The sequence below is a fragment of the Salmo salar genome, chromosome ssa01 (genome assembly GCF_905237065.1).
Source record: "Salmo salar chromosome ssa01, Ssal_v3.1, whole genome shotgun sequence".
In the NCBI taxonomy this organism is placed as follows: domain Eukaryota; kingdom Metazoa; phylum Chordata; class Actinopteri; order Salmoniformes; family Salmonidae; genus Salmo; species Salmo salar.
Window position 1 is genome coordinate 165,341,749 of NC_059442.1, and position 25,943 is coordinate 165,367,691.

The window sequence follows — 25,943 nt, forward strand, 5'->3', positions numbered from 1 at the left end:
GTCGGGGCACTCGGCCGACGTCATGTGGCCCGAGACTTCGGCAGTATTACTTAAGGCTAGGATGTGGGGATTGAGCGCGGTCCGATTCTGGTGTGAGTTATCTGGCCAAAATGTATTACTTGGGTCTCGGGCCGATTGGGGATACTCCCTGGCAGATGATTACACGGGCTGCTTTGTATAATTAACATTTCATTATTATTTTTTCCATATTTTCTCATTGTTTCTGTGATCAAAAAATACAATTAACATTTAAATGAAATTCTTTAAGAGTCCTGTTTAAGTTGTATTTTAGTATTTTGATACTTTGTGCAAGGCAATTGATAAGCATTAAAAACTTTGTGGATGGAGCCTCCCAAGTGGCGCAGTGGTCTAAGACACTGCATCGCAGCGCAAACTGTGTTGCTACAGATGCTGGTTCGATGCCGGGCCGCGACCGGGAGACCCATGAGGCGACACACAATTGGCCCAGCGTCGTTAGGGGAGGGTTTAGCTGGCCGGGATGTCCTTGTCCCATCGCGCTGTGGCGACTCCTGTGGCTGGTCAGGCGCATGCACGCTGACACGGTCAGCAGGTGTATGGTGTTTCCTCCGACGGAAAATTATTTTTTGTGGATGGGTATAATTTGAATGTATAAAATGGATAATAGTAATATTTAAAATGACTAAAATTGGGTAATTTGTATACATTTATTTAAATTTGCATTGGGCCGCTTCTGGGGGGGTTCTAGTAAGATGCCAGCAAAGTCGGCTGAATTCCGGTAGACTGAAACGGCCCGATGTACTTGGGCCGATTCTGGGCAGTCATTCATTTTGATTCGGGCGAGTCCGACACCCGATTCCGGCCCGATTCAATCAGTTCGGGGGCCACTTCTGGGCCGATTCCTCATGGCTGTGTACGCTGATGTGCAGGTAGCCTGTGAGCTAAACCAAAGGGGAAATGTCTAATGTAATATTGCCTTGTTTTGAAACTTTTCTCTGAGAACATTAGCATTTTGTGTTTGCACTGGGCTTAAATCTGGTTCCAGATCAGTTAGGTAGCTGCCAGGGCCGACTACAGACTTTAATCCCCAACACAAACAAGCAGTGGGTTCAGTGACAAAACCTGTATGTTACTGAAATGTGAGACTTACCTTAGGTTTGCACATGATCTAGAATGGGTAGGAAGGGTTGCATCATTTTTCTGTATCCCTGAGAAGATGTGTGTGTCTTTCTGTGCAAATGTCTCTTTTCAGTAACCGGTATATGAAAACACATTGAACTGAGCGTGTAAACCCATTATACAGACTAAAGGTAGGCATATGAGCACTTTGTATAATCTGGTAGGCTGTTTGATTCAGTATCCTCTGTCTCTGTAAACCCTGTGTGGAGGAGCCAGTGAGAGCTGGTCAAACGTTTAGCTTTTTGCCATTCTCAGTGCAGGAGGTACATAAAGCCCTGAAATCCTTAGATCAGAGAAAGCCTGCAGGTCCTAATCTTTTGGATCTCTGCTTTTTAAAACTGGCAGCTGATTTCATAGCTGAACCACTTACACATCTGTTCAATCTAACCCTGGAATGTAATGAAATTCCAAGGATCTAGAAATCAGCATTTGTCCTACCACTTTTAAAAGAGGGAGATTCAACTTTTAAAATAAATTACAGGTCAATCTCAAAGCTGTCACCCTTGGCGAAAATACTTGAAACCCTTGTTAGTGAACAGCTAAAATAGTTTTTATATACCAACTATTTTATCAATGTACCAATCGGGCTTCAGGAACAAGCATAGCACAATTACAGCAGCCATGATATCACTGAAGGCTTGACAAAAAACAGCACTGTGCCTCACTTTTTATTGATCTCTGTAAGGCTTTTGATACAGTTGATCATGCTATACTGAGGCAGAGATTGTCGAGCGTAGATCGCATACAGTTGCATGGTTTGTTAACTATCTGTCTGATAGAACTCAGTGCACTCAATTTGATGGGCTCATGTCTGTTAAATTGTCTGTCTGTAATGGTGTGCCCCAGGGCTCTGTACTTGGTCCCCTCTTACTCACTATTTATATAAATAATTTAGACAAAAATTTGCAAAATGCGCAACTTCACTTTTATGCTGATGATACTGTTATTTACTGTTGTGCCTCGTCTCTCACAAAAGATTTCCAGAACTTGCAAAGTGCTTTTTATACTGTTCAACATACCTTGTGTAAATTGAAGCTTATCCTCAATGCTGACAAAACTAAACGAATGGTGTTTTCTAAAGCAAGAAATAGACTTCTGAACCTTTCACCTATTACGACCTGTCAGGGCAATGATATTGATGCTGTAACCTCATATATACATCTTGGAATTTTAATTGATGAAGGCCTCTCTTTTAAATTAAAATGTAAACTGAAGTTGGGATTTATTTTAGGAATAAGGCCTGTTTTTCTTTTGAAGCCAGAAGGAGGCTAGTATCAGCTACATTTATGCCTTTATTAGACTATGGTGATATTTTATCTATGAATGCTTCCGCTCTGTTTTTGAGATGAATTGACACCCTTTACCATGGAGCATTGAGATTTATTTTAAAACTGCAAAACCCTTACGCACCACTGTACTTTATATACCAGGGTTGGCTGGCCTTCTCTAGTCATGCGTATGCTCAGTCACTGGTATACTTTTATTTATAAAACCATTTGGGGTTTACTACCATTTTTTGGGGCATTTTTATTCTTCAGAAATGTGGTGGGTACTCTCTTCGTTCACAGGATTTTATCCTGCAATCTGTTCCAAATGTCCAAACGGAATTTGGTAAAAGGGCTTTTATGGACTCTGCGCCATCGACTTGGAATGCCTTAAAAAAAATAGTTTTAAAATGGAATAACTTGTCCCAATTGGTGTTTTTAAATCATTGATGAAGGATTTTGAGGCTGATCCCTTGACCTGTCAATGTTTTTAATTTGCTGTTTTATGATTTCGTTATACTCCTGTGATTTCTATGGTTTTTTACTAGATTACTTGTAGTTTTTTCATGTTGTCTGTATATAATTGTGTAATCTTGGCCAGGATAGGCATCAGTGATTCGTATTTCCTGCAACTTTCTGAAGAGGGAAGGAGAATGCCCCTGTCTGTGTGTGGTGCGCGCGTCTACCTCTTTGTGTAGCAGTTAGCGATAATGCTAACGATTACAGTCTTCTGGTAGATGGAAAGGCTTTCCCCAAAAAAACTTCTCAATTAAATATTAACTACAAAGTAGCCTATTCTTTCAGAATGATATCATGATTATTTTCATCAATCCAGTGGGTATTTGTTTTGTAAACTGTACCATCACGTGCTCAAAAAAAAAAAACAGCACTAAACAACAGGTTCTTGCTAGGTGCACACTGGAATTACAGAGTAACTACACCCAAAAATCTAAATTTCTCAAACTTTTCCCAGACCTCAAAAGTGGTCTCCTGATGTGGTTTAAGCATAGTTGTGGACTTACATCCAATTATGTTTTTTTTTAAAGATGTGATTTTGAGATCAAAAACCTGAATGAAAATAAATAAGTGAAAATAAATGTATTTTTCCAGATAATGTGGGCTATTTACTTCATCTTTCTGTTTTAATCAAATACATCATTTGAAGAACTAACATCAGTGTTAAACTGTAAATAAGACTTTAATCAAGAGAATACAGGTTAAATGTAAAAAATAAAAAGAAAGTTTAATGTTATCTTACTTTGAAAATAGTCCTGATCATATAGGCCTAGACCTAGATCATTTCCAAAACAACTAACACACTGAACTCATACATTTTCAGTCATTTAAATTGTAAAGTCATGTCTTTCTACACAATATCACACAAAAAAAAATCTAATCCGGGAGGTAAACACGATTAAGTATTCAATAACACTGTTTTGGATGTGCTTGAAACATACTTCCTCACAACAGAGAGTGGGAGAGAGACGGGAAGAACATCGAATATCGCAAAGCTCCCAATCCTAAAACTTGGCTGCCCCTCACAGACCCCTCAGCTGACAGGCAGCCCCAAATGTATAGGGCGGCGTTGCCCTTAGACACTGATCTTGGGTCAGCTTTGCATCTTTCCCACTAATGGTTAAGGTTAGGATTGGGGAGGGGAAACTGATCCTAGATCTGTACCAGGGAAAACTTCACCCAGAGCCAGCCCATATGGAAGCAGCAGGAGGAGGGAAGGGAAAAAGAAAGCCGCAGCACTGGGAAGCAAAGCCACAATGACGTACGTCGACTCGCCAAGGGAGACTTCAGCATTCTAGAGTGTCCCGTGATCTGCCCTTTTCTCAGATTAAAGAAAAGTGGGATCCAAGCAAAGGAAAAGACGTGGGCCAGTGGGTAGGTTTAAGGATTTCAACAACAGTACTGTGGGTTGGGAATCTTTGGATAAAATTCCCCTTATGTAAGACTCTTGTAGGTTACACAGTATGCCTACCTTCCTTTAGTAAGAGTATTGTTGATACACAGTAGGATTACCTTCCCTTTGAGTGCAATGCGTTTGCTTTCCCTAAAGGATCTTGGTGCACTAGTCAAATAAGAAGTGAGGACATCCTCTTTTCCAAACCCAAGCAAGCAATGCAGAGAACCTGATACTGATCTCTTAACCCGTACCAACACAAAATGTCTGGAGAGCTAGCTCAAGGCTGCGGTTACTGCTCGCTGCCCTTAACAACTGAATTCGGATCAGTTCTCTCTAACCCCAGTCGTCTAGATTAACTAGAACAACACTGGTCCAAAGCCAGTTGTTAAAAATGTACAATAATCACACACTGCTCTTGAATACCAGATTCATATTAGGGGAACATGCACACTTTCCAGCTAAGAGGCACATCTTTCCCTAGGCACAGATCTAGGGCCAGTTTAATCCTAAAGATGAATCATAACCACAATCCATACAGGACATAAACTGATCTCAGATCAGTGTCAAGGGGGCAACTTCATCCAACTCCGATTTAAAGGGATTTTGGCACATAAACCCTTCTTTTACTCACCCAGTCAGATGTCTCTGCGTGCAGTTTGAAGGAAGTTGAATGTAGCTTCTGGAGCAATTGCTAACTAGCATTAGCGCAATGACTGGCAGTCTACAGGAACAGCTAGCATGCTACTGACACCTAGATATAGATTAGAGAGACTGGTGAGATCTATTCTAAGGAGATCTGGGGTCTAAGGCTGTGTTTGGGCTTGCCCTGTAATCAGTAGCAGACGACCTGCCATCGTAAATCAATCTAGGTTATCTCAGGGAACACAAATCAGAGAGTGCTCATGCTTTGTGTGCATCGTGTACCTCAGTGTGTTTAGTCTTCCTCAGATTATCTATAATCCTCTTCACGACGGTTATCGTTGACACCTCTGACTGAATCCTTTACCCTATGACCAATAATATTGTAGTGTCGTCATCCGTGGTTGGCTTCAATTGCTCAGAAAAAAGCATTGGATACACGTGAAGTTGTCGTGGATTTGAGAGGTTGAGAGCTAGATTTCAAAATGTCAAAAAACATTGAGCAAAAAGCAGTCAACTGCCGTTACGCCTCAGAGAAAGGAAACTTGCTTGATTCATAAAAAAAAGGAGAGCCTTTGTAGTTGTCCCTCAACGGAAGAGGGGAAATGCAGGAGTAGATGTGGCAGGTAAACTGGGGACATAATTGCATGTGGCGGGCCAACAAAGGCTACTTTGAAAATAGCCATGCCCCTGGGGACTTCGTCCAGACTTTCTTCAGCCGTATTGTAAACAAAAAAAGGAGTTACTAGAACCAGACTGCTTGAGAGCACAATGTTGCTGTAAAAGTTTAAAGGTCAGGAGCAACAGTGTTATGACATATTTTCTCCAATTCATGAGTTAAGTTTACAACAGCTTAGATAAATGAATCCTATTTTTCAGGGCGTTTGTGCGATTTGTGCTTTCTCTCTATTCAAACAAATGGGATGTGTGAATGGATATGGTGCAGAGGGTGGCACCTCTAGAAAAGGAATGTCTGCACCGTTCACTTCTCGTTTGCTTCAACGTCCTCCAGAGAGGCACGTTGCCAGGAGAGCTGTCAATGCTTTAAGCCCTGCAGTCCTTCCAGCTTCAATATCCCATATGGTTACAATTTAACTCCAGTTTGGATCAACTGCGGGGGATTTTTTGCCCAAAACGCACGTTTGAAGACTGAAGTTTAACAAGAATTACTGTAGGTTCGACTTCCTACTTTCTTACTTCCTTTTGGCCGACGAATGCGTGGTGAAGGTGAAAAATAAATACTTGCGTGAATAAAAGGACGGAAAACGTTTCCAACTGGACACAGTCGAAACACAGCTACGGGAGCTGGAGTGGGTTAAAATGCTTGTGGGCACTGAGGGTCAGATGAGTTTCAGAACGAGAGAGGTCACTATAGTTTATAGCTACAGACTCATAGACAAAGGCGTCAAAACCGACAGAAAGAACTCCCTAAGGCTACTCTGGCAGTGACATTGTTTATAGACTTATGGCATTGATTTACCTCCATGTTTTTACAAATGCAGCTCAAGCATTATTAGCACACATTCCACAAAAAAACTATTTAACACTACATGCGTGTAGTGTACAATTGTGTGGTGTGTAAAAACTGAATTGGATATTTATGCACCAAAAAAAAAAAAAAGACCAAAATCATTAACTTCACTTAGCCCTCATTCACATCAGCTGGACTGAAAAACACAGGAATTGTATTTATAGAAAGAAAAACGCCTTCATGTGGTGCGAGCAATTTCCAACAGCTTTTGATCTCTGAGAGCATCTACTTCTGTAAAGCTGTGCCTTCCTTCTCGGCCTAAACCACCTATTATCCTTGTGACTGCACAAAATATATAGAGTCTGGAACCTTCCCTATATTTATTCAAGAAGATTGTGGACAGTAAAATAACTCCATAGCAGAAAAGACGAGTTGCCGGATGGTTTTCGATGTGATTTCACAAAAGGGGGAGAGACTCAAGAAACTAATTTAAAAATCGGCACGATCCGTTGGGCTGTTTTGCTACGAAGGGAAACTTTTCCAAACCCCCCCCCAAAGAACAATGTTGATTATCTGCAAAGACTGGCTTGATTACTTGGCTTTGTAGTTTGTCCTGCAAAGAAAACGAGACAATACCAAAAGCTGTATCCTCTTTTCTCCAAGCCTGTAGAACTCTCCAAACACACAGAGAAAGAGTGAGAGAGGGGTATTGGTATCATAACATTCAAGCTCCAAATAAACTCTTTGGATCATCTCCGCACCACAAAACACCATTCCAAACCTGCTCCGCTCCACACAGAGAACTGGGTAACATAACAAGCACATAACATGCAAGCTCCAAATATGAAATTCCCTTTGCTGAAACGCAACGTTCAGAAATGCCGTTTGTTTGGGCATTTCACAGGGGGGAGCCAGCCTGAAGGTGTGTGGACAGGGGCGAAGGGGCGAGAGAGAGACAGAGGAGGGTTTGTGTGAGTCCAAGAGAGTGGAGAGAGGGGAAAGCAACCAGGTCAGGCCAGAGGGCAACAGAACACAGAGAACCTGTATAAGGGAAACATTCTACCTGATCAGCATTAAGCTCTGTACACACACACACACACACACACACACACACACACACACACACACACACACACACACACACACACACACACACACACACACACACACACTTTGCAAATTGCAACCTAACTAACACAAACCAGACCCCTTCACCAGAAATCGCAAACCTGGCTAAGAACATTTTCAGAAACAGACAAGTTCTTTAGAAAGTACTTTTGGCTAGGTGAGACATTTGGTTTCTGTTTCAAGGTAAAAAAAACTACATATTTTCCACTGTAAGTGAACAATTAATTTATACATCCTATTCTAATTCACATCTATTGTAATAATCGACTCAATTCTATATCACTAGGTTAAAGGTTACATTTTATGTTGGCAGCCAGATATTCTAAAAGAATCAGTAGTAATTGTCAATCTGTGAATTGGATCAGAGACAGACTCCTATTGGCCAGGATGTCCAGCTCTGTAGCCAAATTAGTCTGACACTCTTCAGATGGCTCAACAACAATGCAGTTAGTTGTGAACACAACGAATGAGGGGGAGAAAAGCTTCCAGAGTTCCATTCACTCTATAGGTTTTTAGAAAGGGTGAGATTCTCTGAGTCAAACAACCTGTCAACAGAGCTAGTATGTGGAGTTGGACTGGGAGTAACAATAACTAAACATAATATGAAGCACATGGTTGCTGCTAAAAAATAATTGTAGGTTTATTGTCTGTCTTTTGAGAGTGCCCCATACACCGTTCGACTCTCGGTCATAAAGAGCAAAGACTTAGCTATAGCTTAACTTATCTTAATTTTACTTAAAAACAACACACCTGACAAACAACAGCCCTATATCTCCACACGAAGCCCGATGAGCCAAGTAAGACAAGCCACACATGAATTACACTCACAGAGGGAGGCTGGCACCTCTTTTGAAGCCTGATGAGATGTTTCCTCAGTTCCTCACAACTCCCGGGTTCTCAGCATTGATTGGGCGATGCCAAGTAGCAAGTGACCTATTACAACTCTCCACAAACAAGCATGCTAATTGCTAGGAAGCTCTATAAAGATCTGAGGTCCTCAGCAAGGTAGAACTCCATTGCGTACTTGCAGGCTACGAAGAGAAAACTTCGCCTTTGGTGGCAGAGAAACATCATATTTACCTCAGCGGATAGGTGATTATTACCTTCTGAGGTAATATGTGATAGTTTATGACCGTTTCATTTACTTTGGCTGGATTCACCAAGCCATGTAAATGAGTTTTGTAAGCAGATTTCCTCCAGGGAGAAAATTGTGTTTAATGGCGTTACTAGAGGCAATTAGGGATTTACGCACAGGAAGTGTGGTTTGTTTTTCTAATAGAGGGGAAAGCTACAGAAATGTCACTTGTTTGGCCTCTGGATTAAATTAAAAATGGTTCATGCAGTGGTCTTTGTGTCAGTAAAGGACAGTGCAGGTAAAAAAATCAACTTTACCACAAGGTGGCGATAATGAATTAAATAATGGGAGAGATTGGTTTACATAGAAGCCCGGACAGGCCGTTAAGAACGGCTGTTCACCAAGTTGGAAAAACAAAATCTCACTAGTGACAAAACAGACAGGACCATCTTCAGTGCCACATGTGAGACTCGGTCTTGGTAATTACATATAAAACTATGAGTGGAAAACCCTGGGTCTTCTTCACTGCTCCACTTCGGTTTATTTTAACCCACAACACTTTTTTTTAATTTCACCTTTATTTAACCAGGTAGGCTAGTTGAGAACAAGTTCTCATTTGCAACTACGACCTGGCCAAGATAAAGCACAGCAGTTCGACACATACAACAACACAGAGTTACACATGGAATAAACAAAACATACAGTCAATAAATAATACAGTAGAACAAAAGAAAACAAAAAGTCTATATACAGTGAGTGCAAATGAGGTAAGTTAAGGCAATAAATAGGCCATGGTGGCGATGTAATTACAATATAGCAATTAAACACTGGAATGGTACATGTGCAGAAGATGAATGTGCAAGTTGAGATACTGGGGTGCAAAGGAGCAAGGTAAATAAATAAATACAGTATTGGGATGCGGTAGGTAGATAGCCCGTCTGTAAACAGCCCATCTATGTACAGGTGCAGTGATCTGTGAGCTGCTCTGACAGCTGGTGCTTAAAGCTAGTGAGGGAGATAAGTGTTTCCAGTTTCAGAGATTTTTGTAGTTCGTTCCAGTCATTGGCAGCAGAGAACTGGAAGGAAAGACGACCAAAGGAGGAATTGGCTTTGGGGGTGACCAGTGAGATATACCTGCTGGAGCGCGTGCTACGAGTGGGTGCTGCTATGGTGACCAGTGAGCTGAGATAAGGCGGGGCTTTACCTAGCAGAGACTTGTAGATGACCTGTAGCCAGTGGGTTTGGCGACGAGTATGAAGCGAGGGCCAACCAATGAGAGCATACAGGTCGCAATGGTGTATGGGGCTTTGGTGACAAAACGGATAGCAATGTGATAGACTGCATCCAGTTTGTTGTGTAGAGTGTTGGAGGCTATTTTATAGATGACATCACCGAAGTCGAGGATCAGTAGGATGGTCAGTTTTATGAGGGTATGTTTGGCAGCATGAGTGAAGGATGCTTTGTTGCGATATAGGAAGCCGATTCTAGATTTAATTTTGGATTGGAGATGCTTAATGTCAGTCTGGAAGGAGAGTTTACAGTCTAACCAGACACCCAGGTATTTGTAGTTGTCCACGTAAGTCAGAGCCGTCCAGAATAGTGATGCTGGACAGGCGAGCAGGTGCGGGCAGTGATCGATTGAATAGCATGCATTTAGTTTTACTTGCGTTTAACCTCTCTGGGACATGTGGGACGCTCGCGGACACACTATTCAACAGCCAGTGAAATAGCAGGGCGGCAAATTCAAAACAACAATAATCTCATAATTCATATTTCTCAAACATACAACTATTATATCCCATTTTAAAGATACACTTCTCATTAATCCAACCATATTATCCGATTTCAAAAAGGCTTTATGGCGAAAGCATAACATTAGATTATGTTAGGACAGCGCCTAAACAAGAAAAACCACACAGCCATTTTCCAAGCAAGGAGAGGCGTCACAAAAAACAGAAATTCAGCTAAAATGAATCACTAACCTTTGATGATCTTCATCAGATGACACTCCCAGGACTCAATGTTACACAATACATGTATGTTTTGTTCGATAAAGTTATTATTTATATCCATAAACCCCATTTTACATTGGCGCGTGATGTTCAGAAAATGTATTGCCTCCAAAACTCCGGCGAATGAGCACATCAATGTACAAAAATACTCATCATAAACGTTGATAAAATTTACAACAGTTATTGAAAGAATTATAGATACACTTCTCCTTAATGCAACCGCTGTGTCAGATTTCAAAATAGCTTTACGGCGAAAGCACATTGAGTACAGAGCTCAACCATCAAAGCAAGCTATACAGTTACCCGCCAAGTTCTGGAGTCAACTAAACTCAGAAATAGTACTATAAATCTTCACTTACCTTTGCTGATCTTCGTCGGAATGCACTCCCAGGACTCCCACTTCCACAAGAAATGTTTGTTTTGTTCGATAAACTCCATATTTATGTCCAAATACCTCCGGTTTGTTCGTGCGTTCAGATTACTAATCCAAAGGCATAATGCGTGAGCGCAAAACCCGAGACGAAAAGTCAAATAGTTCCATTACCGTTCGTAGAAACATGTCAAACAATGTTTACAATCAATCCTTAGGGTCTTTTTAAGATAAATCTTCGATAATATTCCAACCGGACCATAGCATATTCATTACAGAGGAAAAAGAAGGAACGGCGCGCCTGCGTGCCCGCACAGTAAACAACTCGTTGGTCTCAGGCTTGAGACAGCTCTTATTCTCTTCCCAGTAACAGTAGAAGCATGAAACAAGGTTCTAAAGACTGTTGACATCTAGTGGAAGCCTTAGGAAGTGCAAAATGACCCCACAGACACTGTAGTTTGGAAAGGCAATAAGTTGAAAAACTACAAACCACTTCCTGGTTGGATTTTTTCTCAGGTTAGAAAGGGCCTCCCACTCCTCTTTCTATTCTGGTTAGCGCCAGTTTGCTCTGTTCTGTGAAGGGAGTAGTACACAGCGTTGTACGAGACCTTCAGTTTCTTGGCAATTTCTCGCATAGAATAGCCTTAATTTCTCAGAACAAGAATAGACTGACAAGTTTCAGAAGAATGTTCTTTGTTTCTGGCCATTTTGAGCCTGTAATCGAACCCACAAATGCTGATGCTCCAGATACTCAACCAGTCTAAAGAAGGACAGTTTTATTGCTTCTTTAAACAGAACAACAGTTTTCAGCTGTGCTAACATAATTGCAAAAGGGTTTTCTAATGATCAATTAGCCTTTTAAAATGATAAAACTTGGATTAGCTAACACAACGTGCCATTGGAACACAGGAGTGATGGTTGCTGATAATGGGCCTCTGTACGCCTATGTAGATATTCCATAAAAAATCTATCATTTCCAGCTACAATAGTCATTTACAACATTAACAATGTCTACACTGTATTTCTGATCAATTTGATGTTATTTTAATGGACCAAAAATTTGCTTTTCTTTCAAAAACAAGTACATTTCTAAGTGACCCCAAACTTTTGAACGGTAGTGTATGTTCCCCATGCCAATATAACAATTTAAATTGAATTGAAATTGAGAGGAGAGTGAGAAGAAAGGGGTACTCAGAGATACAAAAGCATTGCTCCAGTCTGGTATTTATGACAGAGCACTAATCTACCACCAGTTCTCTGTTTGATTGGGCTAGGGAACCATCGTCACGGAAACAGCCCCCACTATCAGTACTAGCCTGAGAGCCTCTTCTTCTCCCATGAGCCTCCAGAAAGGGACAATGCTCTGTGGGGGGGGGGGAAGAGTTTCTCCTAGGTACAGATCTAGGGTACGCTTCCCCTCCCACCATTAGTGGGAAAAATACAAAACTCACCCAAGATCAGCATCTAGGTGCAACTTCAAACATATTCCTTTTATTGTGTGACCCCTTTGTGATAATAATGACTGTCTGAATTTGCAGTTGATCAAAACATTCTTAGCACATAGCTTATTGTCTGCATCCCAAATGTCATCCTAATTCCCTATATATAGTACACTACTTTTGACCAGTATAGGCTCTAGTCAAAAGTAGTGCACTAGGATATAGGGTGCCACATTTGGGATGCAGACAAGACCACAGAAGAATGATTCACTTCTCGTGCCTCTTCCTCCACGTTGTACTTCAAAGGGAATTGTCTTGGTTGGTTATTGCTAAGGTGTTGTTAAAAAGGTCTCTGAATCATTGCTTAGTCAGAATTCAAGTTTAGGTGAGGAGGGTTACAGTTGGAAGTCCTATTAAGGTAACCACACACTGAATGGAAGGGTGGTAGCTCACTTGGGGGTACATTAGCGGTGTGTGTGTGTGTGTATATATATATATATATATATATATATATATATATATATAGCTCAAAAAAATAAAGGGAACACTAAAATAACACATCCTAGATCTGAATGAATGAAATAATCTTATTAAATACTTTTTTCTTTACATAGTTGAATGTGCTGACAACAAAATCACACAAAAATAATCAATGGAAATCCAATTTATCAACCCATGGAGGTCTGGATTTGGAGTCACACTCAAAATTAAAGTGGAAAACCACACTACAGGCTGATCCAACTTTGATGTAATGTCCTTCAAACAAGTCAAAATGAGGCTCAGTAGTGTGTGTGGCCTCCACGTGCCTGTATGACCTCCCTACAACGCATGGGCATGCTCCTGATGAGGTGGCGGATGGTCTCCTGAGGGATCTCCTCCCAGACCTGGACTAAAGCATCCGCCAACTCCTGGACAGTCTGTGGTTCAACGTGGCGTTGGTGGATAGAGCGAGACATGATGTCCCAGATGTGCTCAATTGGATTCAGGTCTGGGGAACGGGCGGGCCAGTCCATAGCATCAATGCCTTCCTCTTGCAGGAACTGCTGACACACTCCAGCCACATGAGGTCTAGCATTGTCTTGCATTAGGAGGAACCCAGGGCCAACCGCACCAGCATATGGTCTCACAAGGGGTCTGAGGATCTCATCTCGGTACCTAATGGCAGTCAGGCTACCTCTGGAGAGCACATGGAGGGCTGTGCGGCCCCCCAAAGAAATGCCACCCCACACCATGACTGACCCACTGCCAAACCGGTCATGCTGGAGGATGTTGCAGGCAGCAGAACGTTCTCCACGGCGTCTCCAGACTCTGTCACGTCTGTCACATGTGCTCAGTGTGAACCTGCTTTCATCTGTGAAGAGCACAGGGCGCCAGTGGCGAATTTGCCAATCTTGGTGTTCTCTGGCAAATGCCAAACGTCCTGCACGGTGTTGGGCTGTAAGCACAACCCCCACCTGTGGACGTCGGGCCCTCATACCACCCTCATGGAGTCTGTTTCTGACAGTTTGAGCAGACACATGCACATTTGTGGCCTGCTGGAGGTCATTTTGCAGGGCTCTGGTAGTGCTCCTCCTGCTCCTCCTTGCACAAAGGCGGAGGTAGCGGTCCTGCTGCTGGGTTGTTGCCCTCCTACGGCCTCCTCCACGTCTCCTGACGTACTGGCCTGTCTCCTGGTAGCGCCTCCATGCTCTGGACACTACGCTGACAGACACAGCAAACCTTCTTGCCACAGCTCGCATTGATGTGCCATCCTGGATGAGCTGCACTACCTGAGCCACTTGTGTGGGTTGTAGACTCCGTCTCATGCTACCACTAGAGTGAAAGCACCGCCAGCATTCAAAAGTGACCAAAACATCAGCCAGGAAGCATAGGAACTGAGAAGTGGTCTGTGGTCACCACCGGCACAACCACTCCTTTATTGGGGGTGTCTTGCTAATTGCCTATAATTTCCACCTGTTGTCTATTCCATTTGCACAACAGCATGTGAAATGTATTGTCAATCAGTGTTGCTTCCTAAGTGGACAGTTTGATTTCACAGAAATGTGATTGACTTGGAGTTACATTGTGTTGTTTAAGTGTTCCCTTTATTTTTTTGAGCAGTATATATATATATATATAAATAAATAAAATGGACCACATCCCATCAACAGCTCGTACTTCTGAAACAACCAATCCACAACAAGTCACTACCTAGCCTTGTATCATATTCGTTTGAGTGTACCCTCAACCCCCCTCCCCCCATCTCAATCCATCCTGTTCTCTTCAGTAGCCTACTTTGGTTAACATGCTCCATTCAGTGTGAGTGGCTTTCAGAATGGCCCCTCAGACTTAGCGCTATTTATTTGACCTTGGCTAGGAACAATTACGACCCCAAACCGAGGGTGACTGGCAGCTTTCTTAGGGCTCCCTGGGACATTAAACAGGGCCTGTCCGACATTAGAATGAGTCTTTTGTTTCCCAGCTTATGTAAAGGAGTCCCAAAGCAGGGGTCCCACACTGTTGCACCTACGGAGGTCCACCACTCCTTTCAGACACCCCTCCCCCCTTGCTTATCGGCTTCAACTTCCAATCATCCCCCGCTTTGTTAGGCTTTATTAGGACGCCACAGCAGCCAAAAGCAACAAGTGCTTTTTTTTTGTGTAACTGGGTGTGTTTTGGGGGGCAACTAGCAGTCATTTTGGTGGGGGGGGGGGCACACACTGCCATGGTCATTGAGCTGGTCTGGTTTTGAGGAAACAGAGTGAGGGGGAGTGTGATTTATATTGGCCAAGCGCTCTGTTGAGTTAGACACGGTCTACGTAGAGAGTGTGTGTCTGAGTGGATAGCGGTGGGCGGTGTGAACAGAGCAGAATATAGAGCGCTATAGCAAGTCTGACACATTGGTCGAGTGCTAAGCTACGCTAACGGCTAGCACGTGTCCAAAAAACACTGACTGGATTCTGCCCTTTATAATAGCAATAATAACACATGGGTTTTATATACAGTTGAAGTCGGAAGTTTACATACACCTTAGACAAATACATTTAAACTCCGTTTTTCACAATTCCTGACATTTAATACTAGTAAAAATGCTCTGTCTTAGCTCAGTTAGGATCACCACTTTATTTTAAGAATGTGAAATGTCAGAATAATAGTAGAGAGAATGATTTATTTCAGCTTTTATTTCTTTCATCACATTCCCAGTGGGTCAGAAGTTTACATACACTCAATTAGTATTTGGTAGCATTGCCTTTAATGTTTAACTTGGGTCAAACATTTTGGCTAGCCTTCCACAAGCTTCCCACTATAAGTTGGGTGAATTTTGGCCCGTTCCTCCTGACAGAGCTGGTGTAGCAGTCAGGTTTGTAGGCCTCCTTGCTCGCACACACTTTTTCAGTTCTGCCCACAAATTTTCTGTGGGATTGAGGTCATGGCTTTGTGATGGCCACTCCAATACCTTGACTTTGTTGTCCTTAAGCCATTTTGCCACAACTTTGGAAGTATGCTTGAGGTCAATGTCCATATGGAAGACCTATGTGCGACCAAGCTTTGACTGATGTCTTGAGATGTTGCTTCAATATATCCACATAATTTTCCTACCTCATGATGCCATCTATTTTGTTAAGTGCACCAGTCCCTCCTGCAGCAAAGCACCCCTACAACATGATGCTGCCACCCCCGTGCTTCACGGCTGGGATGGTGTTCTTTGGCTTGCAAGTCTCCCCCTTTTTCTCCAAACATAACGATGGTCATTATTGCCAAACAGTTTTATTTTTGTTTCATCAAACCAGAGGACATTTCTCCAAAGAGTACGATCTTTGTCTCCATGTGCAGTTGCAAACCGTAGTCTGGCTTTTTTGTGGCGGTTTTGGAGCAGTGGCTTCTTCCTTGCTGAGCGGCCTTTCAAGTTATGTTGATATAGGACTCGTTTTACTGTGGATATAGATACTTTTGTACCCATTTCCTCCAGCATCTTCACAAGGTCCTTTGTTGTTGTTCTGGGATTGATTTGCACTTTTTGCACCAAAGTACGTTCATCTCTAGGAGACAGAACGCATCTCCTTCCTGAGCGGTATGACGGCTGCGTGGTCCCATGGTGTTTATACTTGCGTACTATTGTTTGTACAGATGAACGTGGTACCTTCAGGCGTTTGGAAATTGCTCCCAAGGATGAACCAGACTTGTGGAGGTCTACAATTCTTTTTCTGAGGTCTTGGCTGATTTCTTTCGATTGTCCCATGATGTCAAGTGTAACAGTATAGCTTCCATCCCTCTCCTCGCCCCAACCTGGGCTTGAACCAGGGACCCTCTGCACACATCAACAACTGACACCCACCGCGCCACAAAAGCCACAGCCCTTGCAGAGCAAGGGGAACAACTACTTCAGGTCTCAGAGCGAGTGACGTCACCCAATTGAAACGCTATTAGTGCGCACCAAAGCTAACTATCTAGCCATTTCACATCGGTTACACAAACAAAGAGGAACTGAGTTTGAAAGTAGGCCTTGAAATACATCCACAGGTACACCTCCAATTGACTCAAATTATTTCCAACAATTGTTTACTGACAGATTATTTCACTTATAATTCACTGTATCACAATTCCAGAGGCTGTATCACAATTTCAGAAGCTTCTAAAGACATGACATAATTTTCTGGAATTTTCCAAGCTGTTTAAAGGCACAGTCAACTTAGTGTATGTACTTCTGACCCACTGGAATTGTGATACAGTGAATTATAAGTGAAATAATCTGTCTGTAAACAATTGTTGGAAAAATGACTTGTGTCATGCACAAAGTAGATGTCCTAACCGACTTGCCAAAACTATAGTTTGTTAACAAGAAATTTGTGGAGTGGTTGAAAAATGAGTTTTAATGACTCCAACCTAAGTGCATGTAAACTTCCGACTTCAACTGTAAGCCTAGTGCTTTTAAATGTCCCAAAGTCACTTAAAGCCAGGCTAGCAATGAAGCTAGGTTAGCAATAGACATGACGACTGGTTAGCATCCTGCATTTGACAAAACTGCTAATTACATTGTTAACCTACTGATGATATAAGCAATTTGTTCTGACTGAGATTCCAAAAACAACTGGTCACAATAGAGAGACTATGAATCAGCCAGTGTTGTTTTCGAGACCACCTAAAGCAAGACCGATTCATCACTAAGACCTGAGCTAATCAAGTCAGAGTCAAGAATATGGAGACTATGAATCAGCATTCTTTCCAGTTTTGGACCAACCTCGATGAAAACCGCTAGTGTCTGACTCAGTGAAGGAATCTATTCCCTGCTCTGTCTTTAACTCATTCACGTCAGGAGAGCTTCAAAGGAAAGGAGAAGAGAAGCTGCAGGAGCCTCTGTTCTCAAATGAGTTAATATTCTGCTTCAATGCATGTTTTGTTCAATGGCATGCTGTTAGACTATGTATTGATAATTGCGTAAACCCACACTGATGTGAAAATCATGAGATAGATAGTGAACATGTGCATGCCTGCATTTGAGTGTGTTTTTGGGTGCTAGTGAGGTCACATGTACTCATATATATATATATATATACACAGCGTTTGGGCACGCCTCCTCATTCAAGGGTTTTACTTAATGTTTTACTAATTTCTACATTGTAGAATAATAGTGAAGACATCAAAACTATGAAATAACACATATGGAATCATATAGTAACCAAAAAAAGTGTTAAACAACCCCAAAAATATGTTATAATTGAGATTCTTCAAAATAGCCACCGTTTGCCTTGATGACAGCTTTGCACTCTTGGGTTAGGGTTACCTGGAATGCATTTCAATTAACAGGTGTGCCTTGTTAAAAGTTAATTTGTTGAATTTCTTTCCTTCTTAATGCGTTCGAGCCAATCAGTTGTGTTTTGACAAGGTAGGGGTGGGTATACAGAAGATAGCCCTATTTGGTAAAAGACCAAGTCCATATTATGGCAAGAACAGCTCAAATAAGCAAAGAGAATTGACAGTCCATCATTACTTTTAGATATGAAGGTCAGTCAATCCGGAACATTTCAAGAACTTTTAAAGCTTCTTCAAGTGCAGTTCCAAAAACCATCAAGCGCTATGATGAAACTGGCTCTCATGAGGACCGCCACAGGAAAGGAAGACCCAGAGTTACCTCTACTACAGAGGATAAGTTCATTAGAGTTAACTGCACCTCAGATTGCAGCCCAAATAAATGTTTCACAGAGTTCAAGTAACAGACATCTCAACATCAACTGTTCAGAGAAGACTGCGTGAATCAGGCCTTCATGCAGGGGCGGAAATCCCGGGGGGGGACACAACCCCCCCATCCTGGGAAAAATATGATTTGTCCCCCCCAATATATCACTGAAACATAACTATGTAATTTAAATAATATTAATAATACGCAATGAAAGCAATTGTGCTGATTATAGACACTTAATAGCGCGTTTTTAAGTTTCAAAAGATTGCGACACCCCCACCCTTTGCCTCACAATGGTTTGATCCATTGCCAGTTCCTTAGCTTGCTCCGTAACAGAGAGGCCGGATCTACTGTCTGAAAGGCACTCAATGAACGTAACTGACGTGAAGTTAATCCAGTCAATCGCGCACACACTAGCTGAATATGCAGAGCTAGCGCGCAAATATTAACTATTAAGCTAGCTAGTACTTATTCCATTTATGTGGCCTCGTCAAAGATGGAATCTTTGCTATCGTCAATTTATTCCGAGATCAGCATGCAGATGATGTAAGTTAGTGCTTCAAAGTCCCTGTGATAAGGTTAGCGATAAACTGAAATCCAAACTGAACAGAACTACACTCTCTTCTAATTTAGCTTTTGCAACGAGACCATTAAATATATTTAAGACAATGGTCTTAAATATATTTAATGCTCTCGTTGCAAAAGCTAAACTGTCGCAAGGGAACTTTTATTTATTTTATTTCAACTTTATTTAACCCGGGTAGCAAAGATTATAGCAAACACCACTGAAACGGAATTGGTGCTCACTAGCTTTGCAAATTCAGCTATTGTTGGAAGCCAGCCAATATGAAACAAACTATTAAAATTACAAAAGGTTGCAGCATATGTTGTGTAAATGGTGAACTCATACAGCTGTTAACTCGTCATTTTAATCCATTTCACATTTGCTAGCTACCTTTTAGATCGAAGTCCATATAGAATGATAGCAGATAAGATGATAGAAGCCCATCTCCTACTGTAAATAACCTACACACTGTGTGTGTGTGTAGCCAGCCAGCCAGCCAGGTAGTAAAATGGCAGAAAAATAAAAGACGGACATCAGAGTATTTTTCAGTACACCAAAACGCAAAGTAAGAACCCTAGTAGCCTAATATCTCAAAGACTAGTTGATAAAATGTTCATAAGAAAGAAATGAAATTCTAATGGAAATGTTTCACAATGATGTCATTGGGCAGAGCAGGCAACAGATGGCACACAGACAGCAGAGTTGGGGACAGATATGCAGGGACAGACTGGCAGAGACTGGGAGTCTCAGGTAAGTTTGAGTCTTTGTTTGGCAACATTATGAAAGGTTCTAATTTGTTTTAACTTGTAAAATAGGGACATAATTGGAAAATGCCATAGATACCCCCACTCTCAACTTAAACTGGTGACTGAACTAAGATTTGTTTAAGGCAATGGTATTGCTGTTTTGATTAATTGTGTAGTTTTGGGTACCGGTAGTTAGGAGTACAGAATGAAATTCTGAACATCATGGCCAATACAGTCATTCAAGGCATTGCAGCTGAGATTAGGTCTCTTCCGATTGTACAATTTTCAGTAATTGTTGATGGTACTCAAGATGTCTCTGGTGCTGAACAGGAGAGTGTCTGCCTGCGTTATGTTGACCATGACCTTGTCCCTCACGAGGAGTTTATTGGGCTATACAGGGTGTCGGAGACAACAGGCGAGGGCATTGCGAAAGTGGCAACTGATGTGTTGTTGAGGCTCAATTTGCCCATGTCTGGCTTACGTGGGCAGAGTTACGATGGTGCCTCAAACATGGCAGGAAAATACACAGGTGCACAGGCAATTGTGAGGAGGCAGCAGCCATTAGCCCTCTATGTGCATTGTGGAGCACACTGTGTAATCTGATTACACAGGCTGGCTGCACAGCCTCCCCACTGATCCGGGATTCCCTTTCTTGGGTCCATCAGTTCGGTGTCCTCTATGGCCAGTCAGGAAAGTTTAAGAGCATGTTTGAATCAATTGCCACGTCCAAAGATACAAATCTGACCACCCTGAAACCCCCATGTCCAACGAGGTGGACTGTGCGGAATACTGCTATTAGAGCTGTGCTAGGGCAGTATGAGCGGGTACTAAGCAGCCTAGAGGAGATGGCAAAAACTGCATCCAAGACAGCTTCAACTGCCAGTGGCTTATTCGAGCACTTCAGCAAAGGCAAGACTGTGTTGGGCCTCACACTTGCCTCTGCTGTTCTTGGAGAGCTTGAATGTCTAAACATTTCACTGCAGAAGAAAACTCAGACTGTCTCTGGTATGCAGGCTGCAGTCGAGTGTGTGCGGTCATCTCTTAGGGGCAAGAGAAATGACGAAAGCTACCTTGCACTGTATGAGAAAGCAACAACATTGATTGACTCTATTGAATCCATTGAGACACACTCAAGACGATTTGCTGGCAAAGCAGTGGATCACTATAGGGCAGAATTTTTTTAAGTGTTGGATGGTGTGGAGGTTCAGTTTGGCGACCGTTCTGACCAGGACAGTCTAAACGTCCTGCAAAAGTTGGAAAGAGCGCTTCTCACGGGGGAGTTGGATGAGTCTCTAGATCAGTACCCAGAGCTGAACATAGATTCTCTTTCAGTGCAGATCCCTCTCTTTCACAACAAATACCCCTGTAGCAGCAGTGGAGAGGCAGCAGAGGTCCTCAGGAGGCTTTAGTACATGACAGTACACTTACTAATTATTTATTTCATGTTATTTTATTTAGAATTGCATACTTTGTGTGACATACTTGTCCATAGCTGCTGTTTGAAGAGTTGAGACACAGACTGAAGGATATTTTGGTTGATTTATTTGGGTTATTCATTGAAGTAGTTATTTTGCTTTTAGGACTGTACTTATTTTTAGCTTTTTGTTCTTGTAAAGCTATTGTAGTAGACTCAGGCCAGTGGCACATATTTAATGACTTTATAAATGTATCAGAAAATGTAAAATTAAAAGGTCAATTCAATACGGAGATCAACTTTGTGATGTTACTCAATGGAGATTATTTTAGACGAGATCACACCATGTTCATTGTATTTACGAAAACTGCACCCATACAGTGTACAGTACCATTGCCACCTACTGGCCTTTCTTGGTATTGCTGGTTGTAAATACAAATACCTGCAGACATACTGGACCGATAAGGAACACTGCTATAACTATTATTAGTAGTAGTATTATGATGATTTAAACATTTGAACAAGTTGGGACAACCCTTCTGTTAACTACTGTACCTATCAATTATCCAGTAGTAGTAATTATGGTTCCTCAATATACATTTAACATATTACAACGTAGGCTATGTGTTACAGCACTACTTTTGGTGTCCCCCTCAGGAATTGCTCTTGAGAAAATTTAATGTAATTGTCCCCTCCAAAGTTGATGTCAGATTTTCGCCCCTGCCTTCATGGTCAAATTGCTGCAAAGAAACCACTACTAAAGGACACCAATAATAAGAAGGGACTTGCTTGGGCCAAGAAACACGAGCAATGGACATTAGACCGGTGGGAACGTGTCTTTTGCTCTGATGAGTCCAAATTTGCGATTTTTGGTTACATCTGCCGCGTCTTTGTGAGACGCAGAGTATGTGAACGGATGATCTCCGCATGTGTGGTTCCCACTACGAAGCATGGAGGAGGAGGTGTGTTGGTGTGGGGGTGCTTTGCTTGTGACACTGTCTGTGATTTATTATTAATTCAAGGCACACTTAACCAGCATGGCTATCACAGCATTCTGCAGTGATACGCCATCCCATCTGGTTTGCACTTAGTGGGACTATCATTTGTTTTTCACGGAGTGCTGCCTCAGATGACCCCGGCCTCCACAATCCCCCAACCTCAACCCAATTGAGATGATTTGGGATGAGTTGAACAGCAGAGTGAAGGGAAAGCAGCCAACAAGTGCTCAGCATATGTGGGAACTCCTTCAAGACTATTGGAAAAACATTCCAGGTGAAGCTGGTTGAGAGAATGCCAAGATTGTGCAACGCTGTCATCAAGGCAAAGGGTGGCTACTTTGAAGAATCTAAAATATATATTGATTTGTTTAGCACTTTTTTGGTTAATACATGATTCCATATGTGTTATTTCATAGTTTTAATGTCTTCACTACTGTTCTACAATGTAGAAAATAGTGCAAATTAAGAAACACCCTTGACTGAGTAGTTGTGTCCAAACTTTTGACTGGTAGTGTATACACACACACACACACACACACACACACACACACACACACACACACACGTAGTAGAATTACTTACGCTTCATTGGGCTCGTGTGTTGGTGACTGCCCTGTAGAGAACAAGAAAACAGGAGAGTGTGAAAATGGAGCAATATGCGATTGCCTTTTATCAAGCCACCATGGAGTATTTATCAAGCCACATCAGACGCTATCCCATTTCACTTTTGGTATTACAATCATAGGTCAAGGCCAAAGGCTGAGGATTCAGAAAGGGCTTTAGTATCACTGAGGGAAGTTAACACCCAGTTTGTGTTTCTGGTCTTGGTTTACCTCCATAAATCATCAGTTTGTGTTTTTGGCCTTGGTTTACCTCCATACATCATCAGTTTGTGTTTTTGGCCTTGGTTTACCTCCATAAATCATCAGTTTGTGTTTCTGGCCTTGGTTTACCTCCATAAATCATCAGTTTGTGTTTCTGGCCTTGGTTCACCTCCATAAATCATCAGTTTGTGTTTCTGGCCTTGGTTTACCTCCATAAATCATCAGTTTGTGACAAGGGAGTGTAGCTAGTAGTTGATGTTCAACAATGCCGAGCATCTAAAAATCGGTGATTTCAATTATGACTCTTGTAATTACAAGTCTACAACATGACCCAAAGCATCATGATATAGCATAATACACCACTATATGTCCTGGGAGAAACGTGAATGATAAATTGCTAGTGGCATGAGTTTAGAAATAAAAATCCCACTGGTGACATAACAGACCTTCTCCCTCTGAGGAAATACCAACTTCTGTTTTCAATAGCAGCCTTGGTAAAACATTCACTTACTAAAAGCACTAACATTATTGTACTGAGATGACTATGCGTGGGGGAAGCTAGCGCTACAGTTTTAGCCGGCTATTGCACTAAAACTGTCAGCGGCGTGGGTCTTTAAAAAGGAGTTTATCTAGAATCACATAAAAGCAGTTGAAAACATTTGGAGAGCAAAAACACTGGGGAAACTGTTTCTGTGCTCGGCTAGATTTAGGAATGGTCGTTTTTACGTTGGGGAGGTGGGAGAGTTATACTAGTGCTCTTCAATAAATCTTAGCACAGTGTCAGGAGTATGAGGTTGTACATATGGCCCCTTTGACTAGTGTCGCTCCAGTTCATTTAGATCAATGGCATTGCCACATAATAACCCTCCAAAATAGCTGGCCAGAAGAGGAATAAGGCTATAATCGCTACTTGGGTGAATTAATGGATTGTGACTTATGAGTAGTGAACAGAAAGTCCAATTACCAAAAACGTGCAGTTTACCTTGTCCAGGAGTAGCTATGAATGCTGGGTTTATTTATTGAGTAAGTGAGTGGTTTCTGAAACCATGTATCCCACGGTAGGTTTAACAACCATCTCTGTATCGCTCTCCTTTTTAGCCCTGCCCTCTCGCTCTTTCTGTTAAAGGGTGAGAGGGAAAGAAAGACAGACACAGGGGCAAAAGAAAAAGTGAAAGAACAAGAGAAAGAAGGTGACACAAAGCCCACAAGCCCAACCACTCAACCTCTCCTTACCCAGCTTCACGTAGAGCACGCCGGTGCCAGAGATCACCTTGACCGGGTTGGAGGCCACGCACTGGTAGTAGCCTGTGTCCGTGGTGTCCAGGTCCGTGATGCGCAGCTTGGAGCCCGCATCGGTTTTGCGGATGGAGATGCGCCCTTGCTCCTGGACCACGGGAGCGTCATTCTTCAGCCAGCGGATGGTGGGCCGTGGATTTCCCGTCACCTTGCAGTGCAGCGTGGCCGCCTGGCCCTGCACGATGGTGATGTTGTTCACCGGCTCCTGGAACTCCAGGAAGTAACCTAGGAGAGAGGTCACTGGTTAGGTTGAAGGTTAGGGGTTAGAGGGCTAGGATAAATATCAATGAGGGATGGAATGTTGGGGTGAAGACCTCTACGTTCTCTTGTCCTGGTTGGTCTTTGGTCAAAGTTTTTATGCACTTCTCACACTGTTGTGCTGACTCGAACCGTACTCTGCTGGCTTGGATGTTTTGTATTTGTATTCACTTTACCGTATAGTTCCAGTAACTATGGTGGATATGTAACTAACCAGGCCAGTGCGGTACAGCTCGGCATGGCTCACTAGTGTGAAAAGAGGCCTATTATAGAAATGAGGCAACATACAGAACTATGTTGAATCAAAAGGAAAGAATTCCAACATAATATTCTGAAGCTCCAAGGCCTGTCCTGTTCTTTACTGCAGTGTTGCAGAGAAAAACACCCATTCCCCTCTACTGATATAACTTATTAGGTGGACACATGATCTCAACGGCTACAATAAGGAACACGCTAGTGGAAGCCTTAATGAGTGAGGGGCTGATCCTTTTCTTTTCATCCAAGTTTGTGTCCCAAATGGCAAACTATTTCCCTACATAGTGCACTACTTTTGATCAGAGATCTATGGGCCCGGGTCAAAAGTAGTGCACTATTTAGGGAATAGGGTGCAATTTGGGACACAGCGCCAGTTTCCTGTCTGGAAGAGAGGAGAGTTAGAGCCAAACAATCGTGCTCCCCCACCTCCTCCCACTTCCTGTTCAATGGAGGTTGAGTACTTCCTGCATCCCTCTTTCTCTCTCTCTCATTCTCTCTTCATCCCTCCTTCCCCCCAGATGCCTATTTTTAGAACACAAGGCCCGCACTGAGAGGAATATATCTATATGCCAACAGTGCCTAATTTATCATAACCATTACAGATAACAAATCCTAATTGCTAAATTGCCGCATATATATACAGTCAATAAAAAAGCAAGCGTCATCTAAGATTGATTTATTGAAACCGTAATATGAACTGGTTATATCACGGAACACAATCTTCAAAAAGGTAGTAACCTCAACAGTAACCTCAGCAGTGGCGGCTTGTAGAAGCCGATGGCTGTGCAATGGCATAGCCTTGTTTTGTTCATTTAGCAGACAAGACGCTCCTATTTCCCGAGCTCTTATCATAGTCAAGACACATATATTTTATAGTACTTTTTAAAAAAAATTTTTTTATCATGAGGTAATATAACAGAATAAAATACAACAGAATATTTTTCCAAATTATAAAAAAAAA

General features: G+C 42.2%; 1 protein-coding gene across 2 annotated transcripts in view; it reads right to left on the reverse strand.

Annotated features, from left to right (window-relative positions):
- Nucleotides 1–25,943, reverse strand: part of ror2 (receptor tyrosine kinase-like orphan receptor 2) — a 131,060-nt gene that overhangs the window by 9,440 nt on the left and 95,677 nt on the right. For both annotated transcript variants that reach the window (XM_014145451.2, XM_014145441.2), the window contains exons 3-4: nt 24,407–24,694; nt 22,932–22,962 (exon numbers count right to left, since the gene is read on the reverse strand). In XM_014145451.2, the coding sequence (XP_014000926.1) occupies nt 22,932–22,962; nt 24,407–24,694 (319 nt within the window). The remainder of the gene's footprint in view (nt 1–22,931; nt 22,963–24,406; nt 24,695–25,943) is intronic.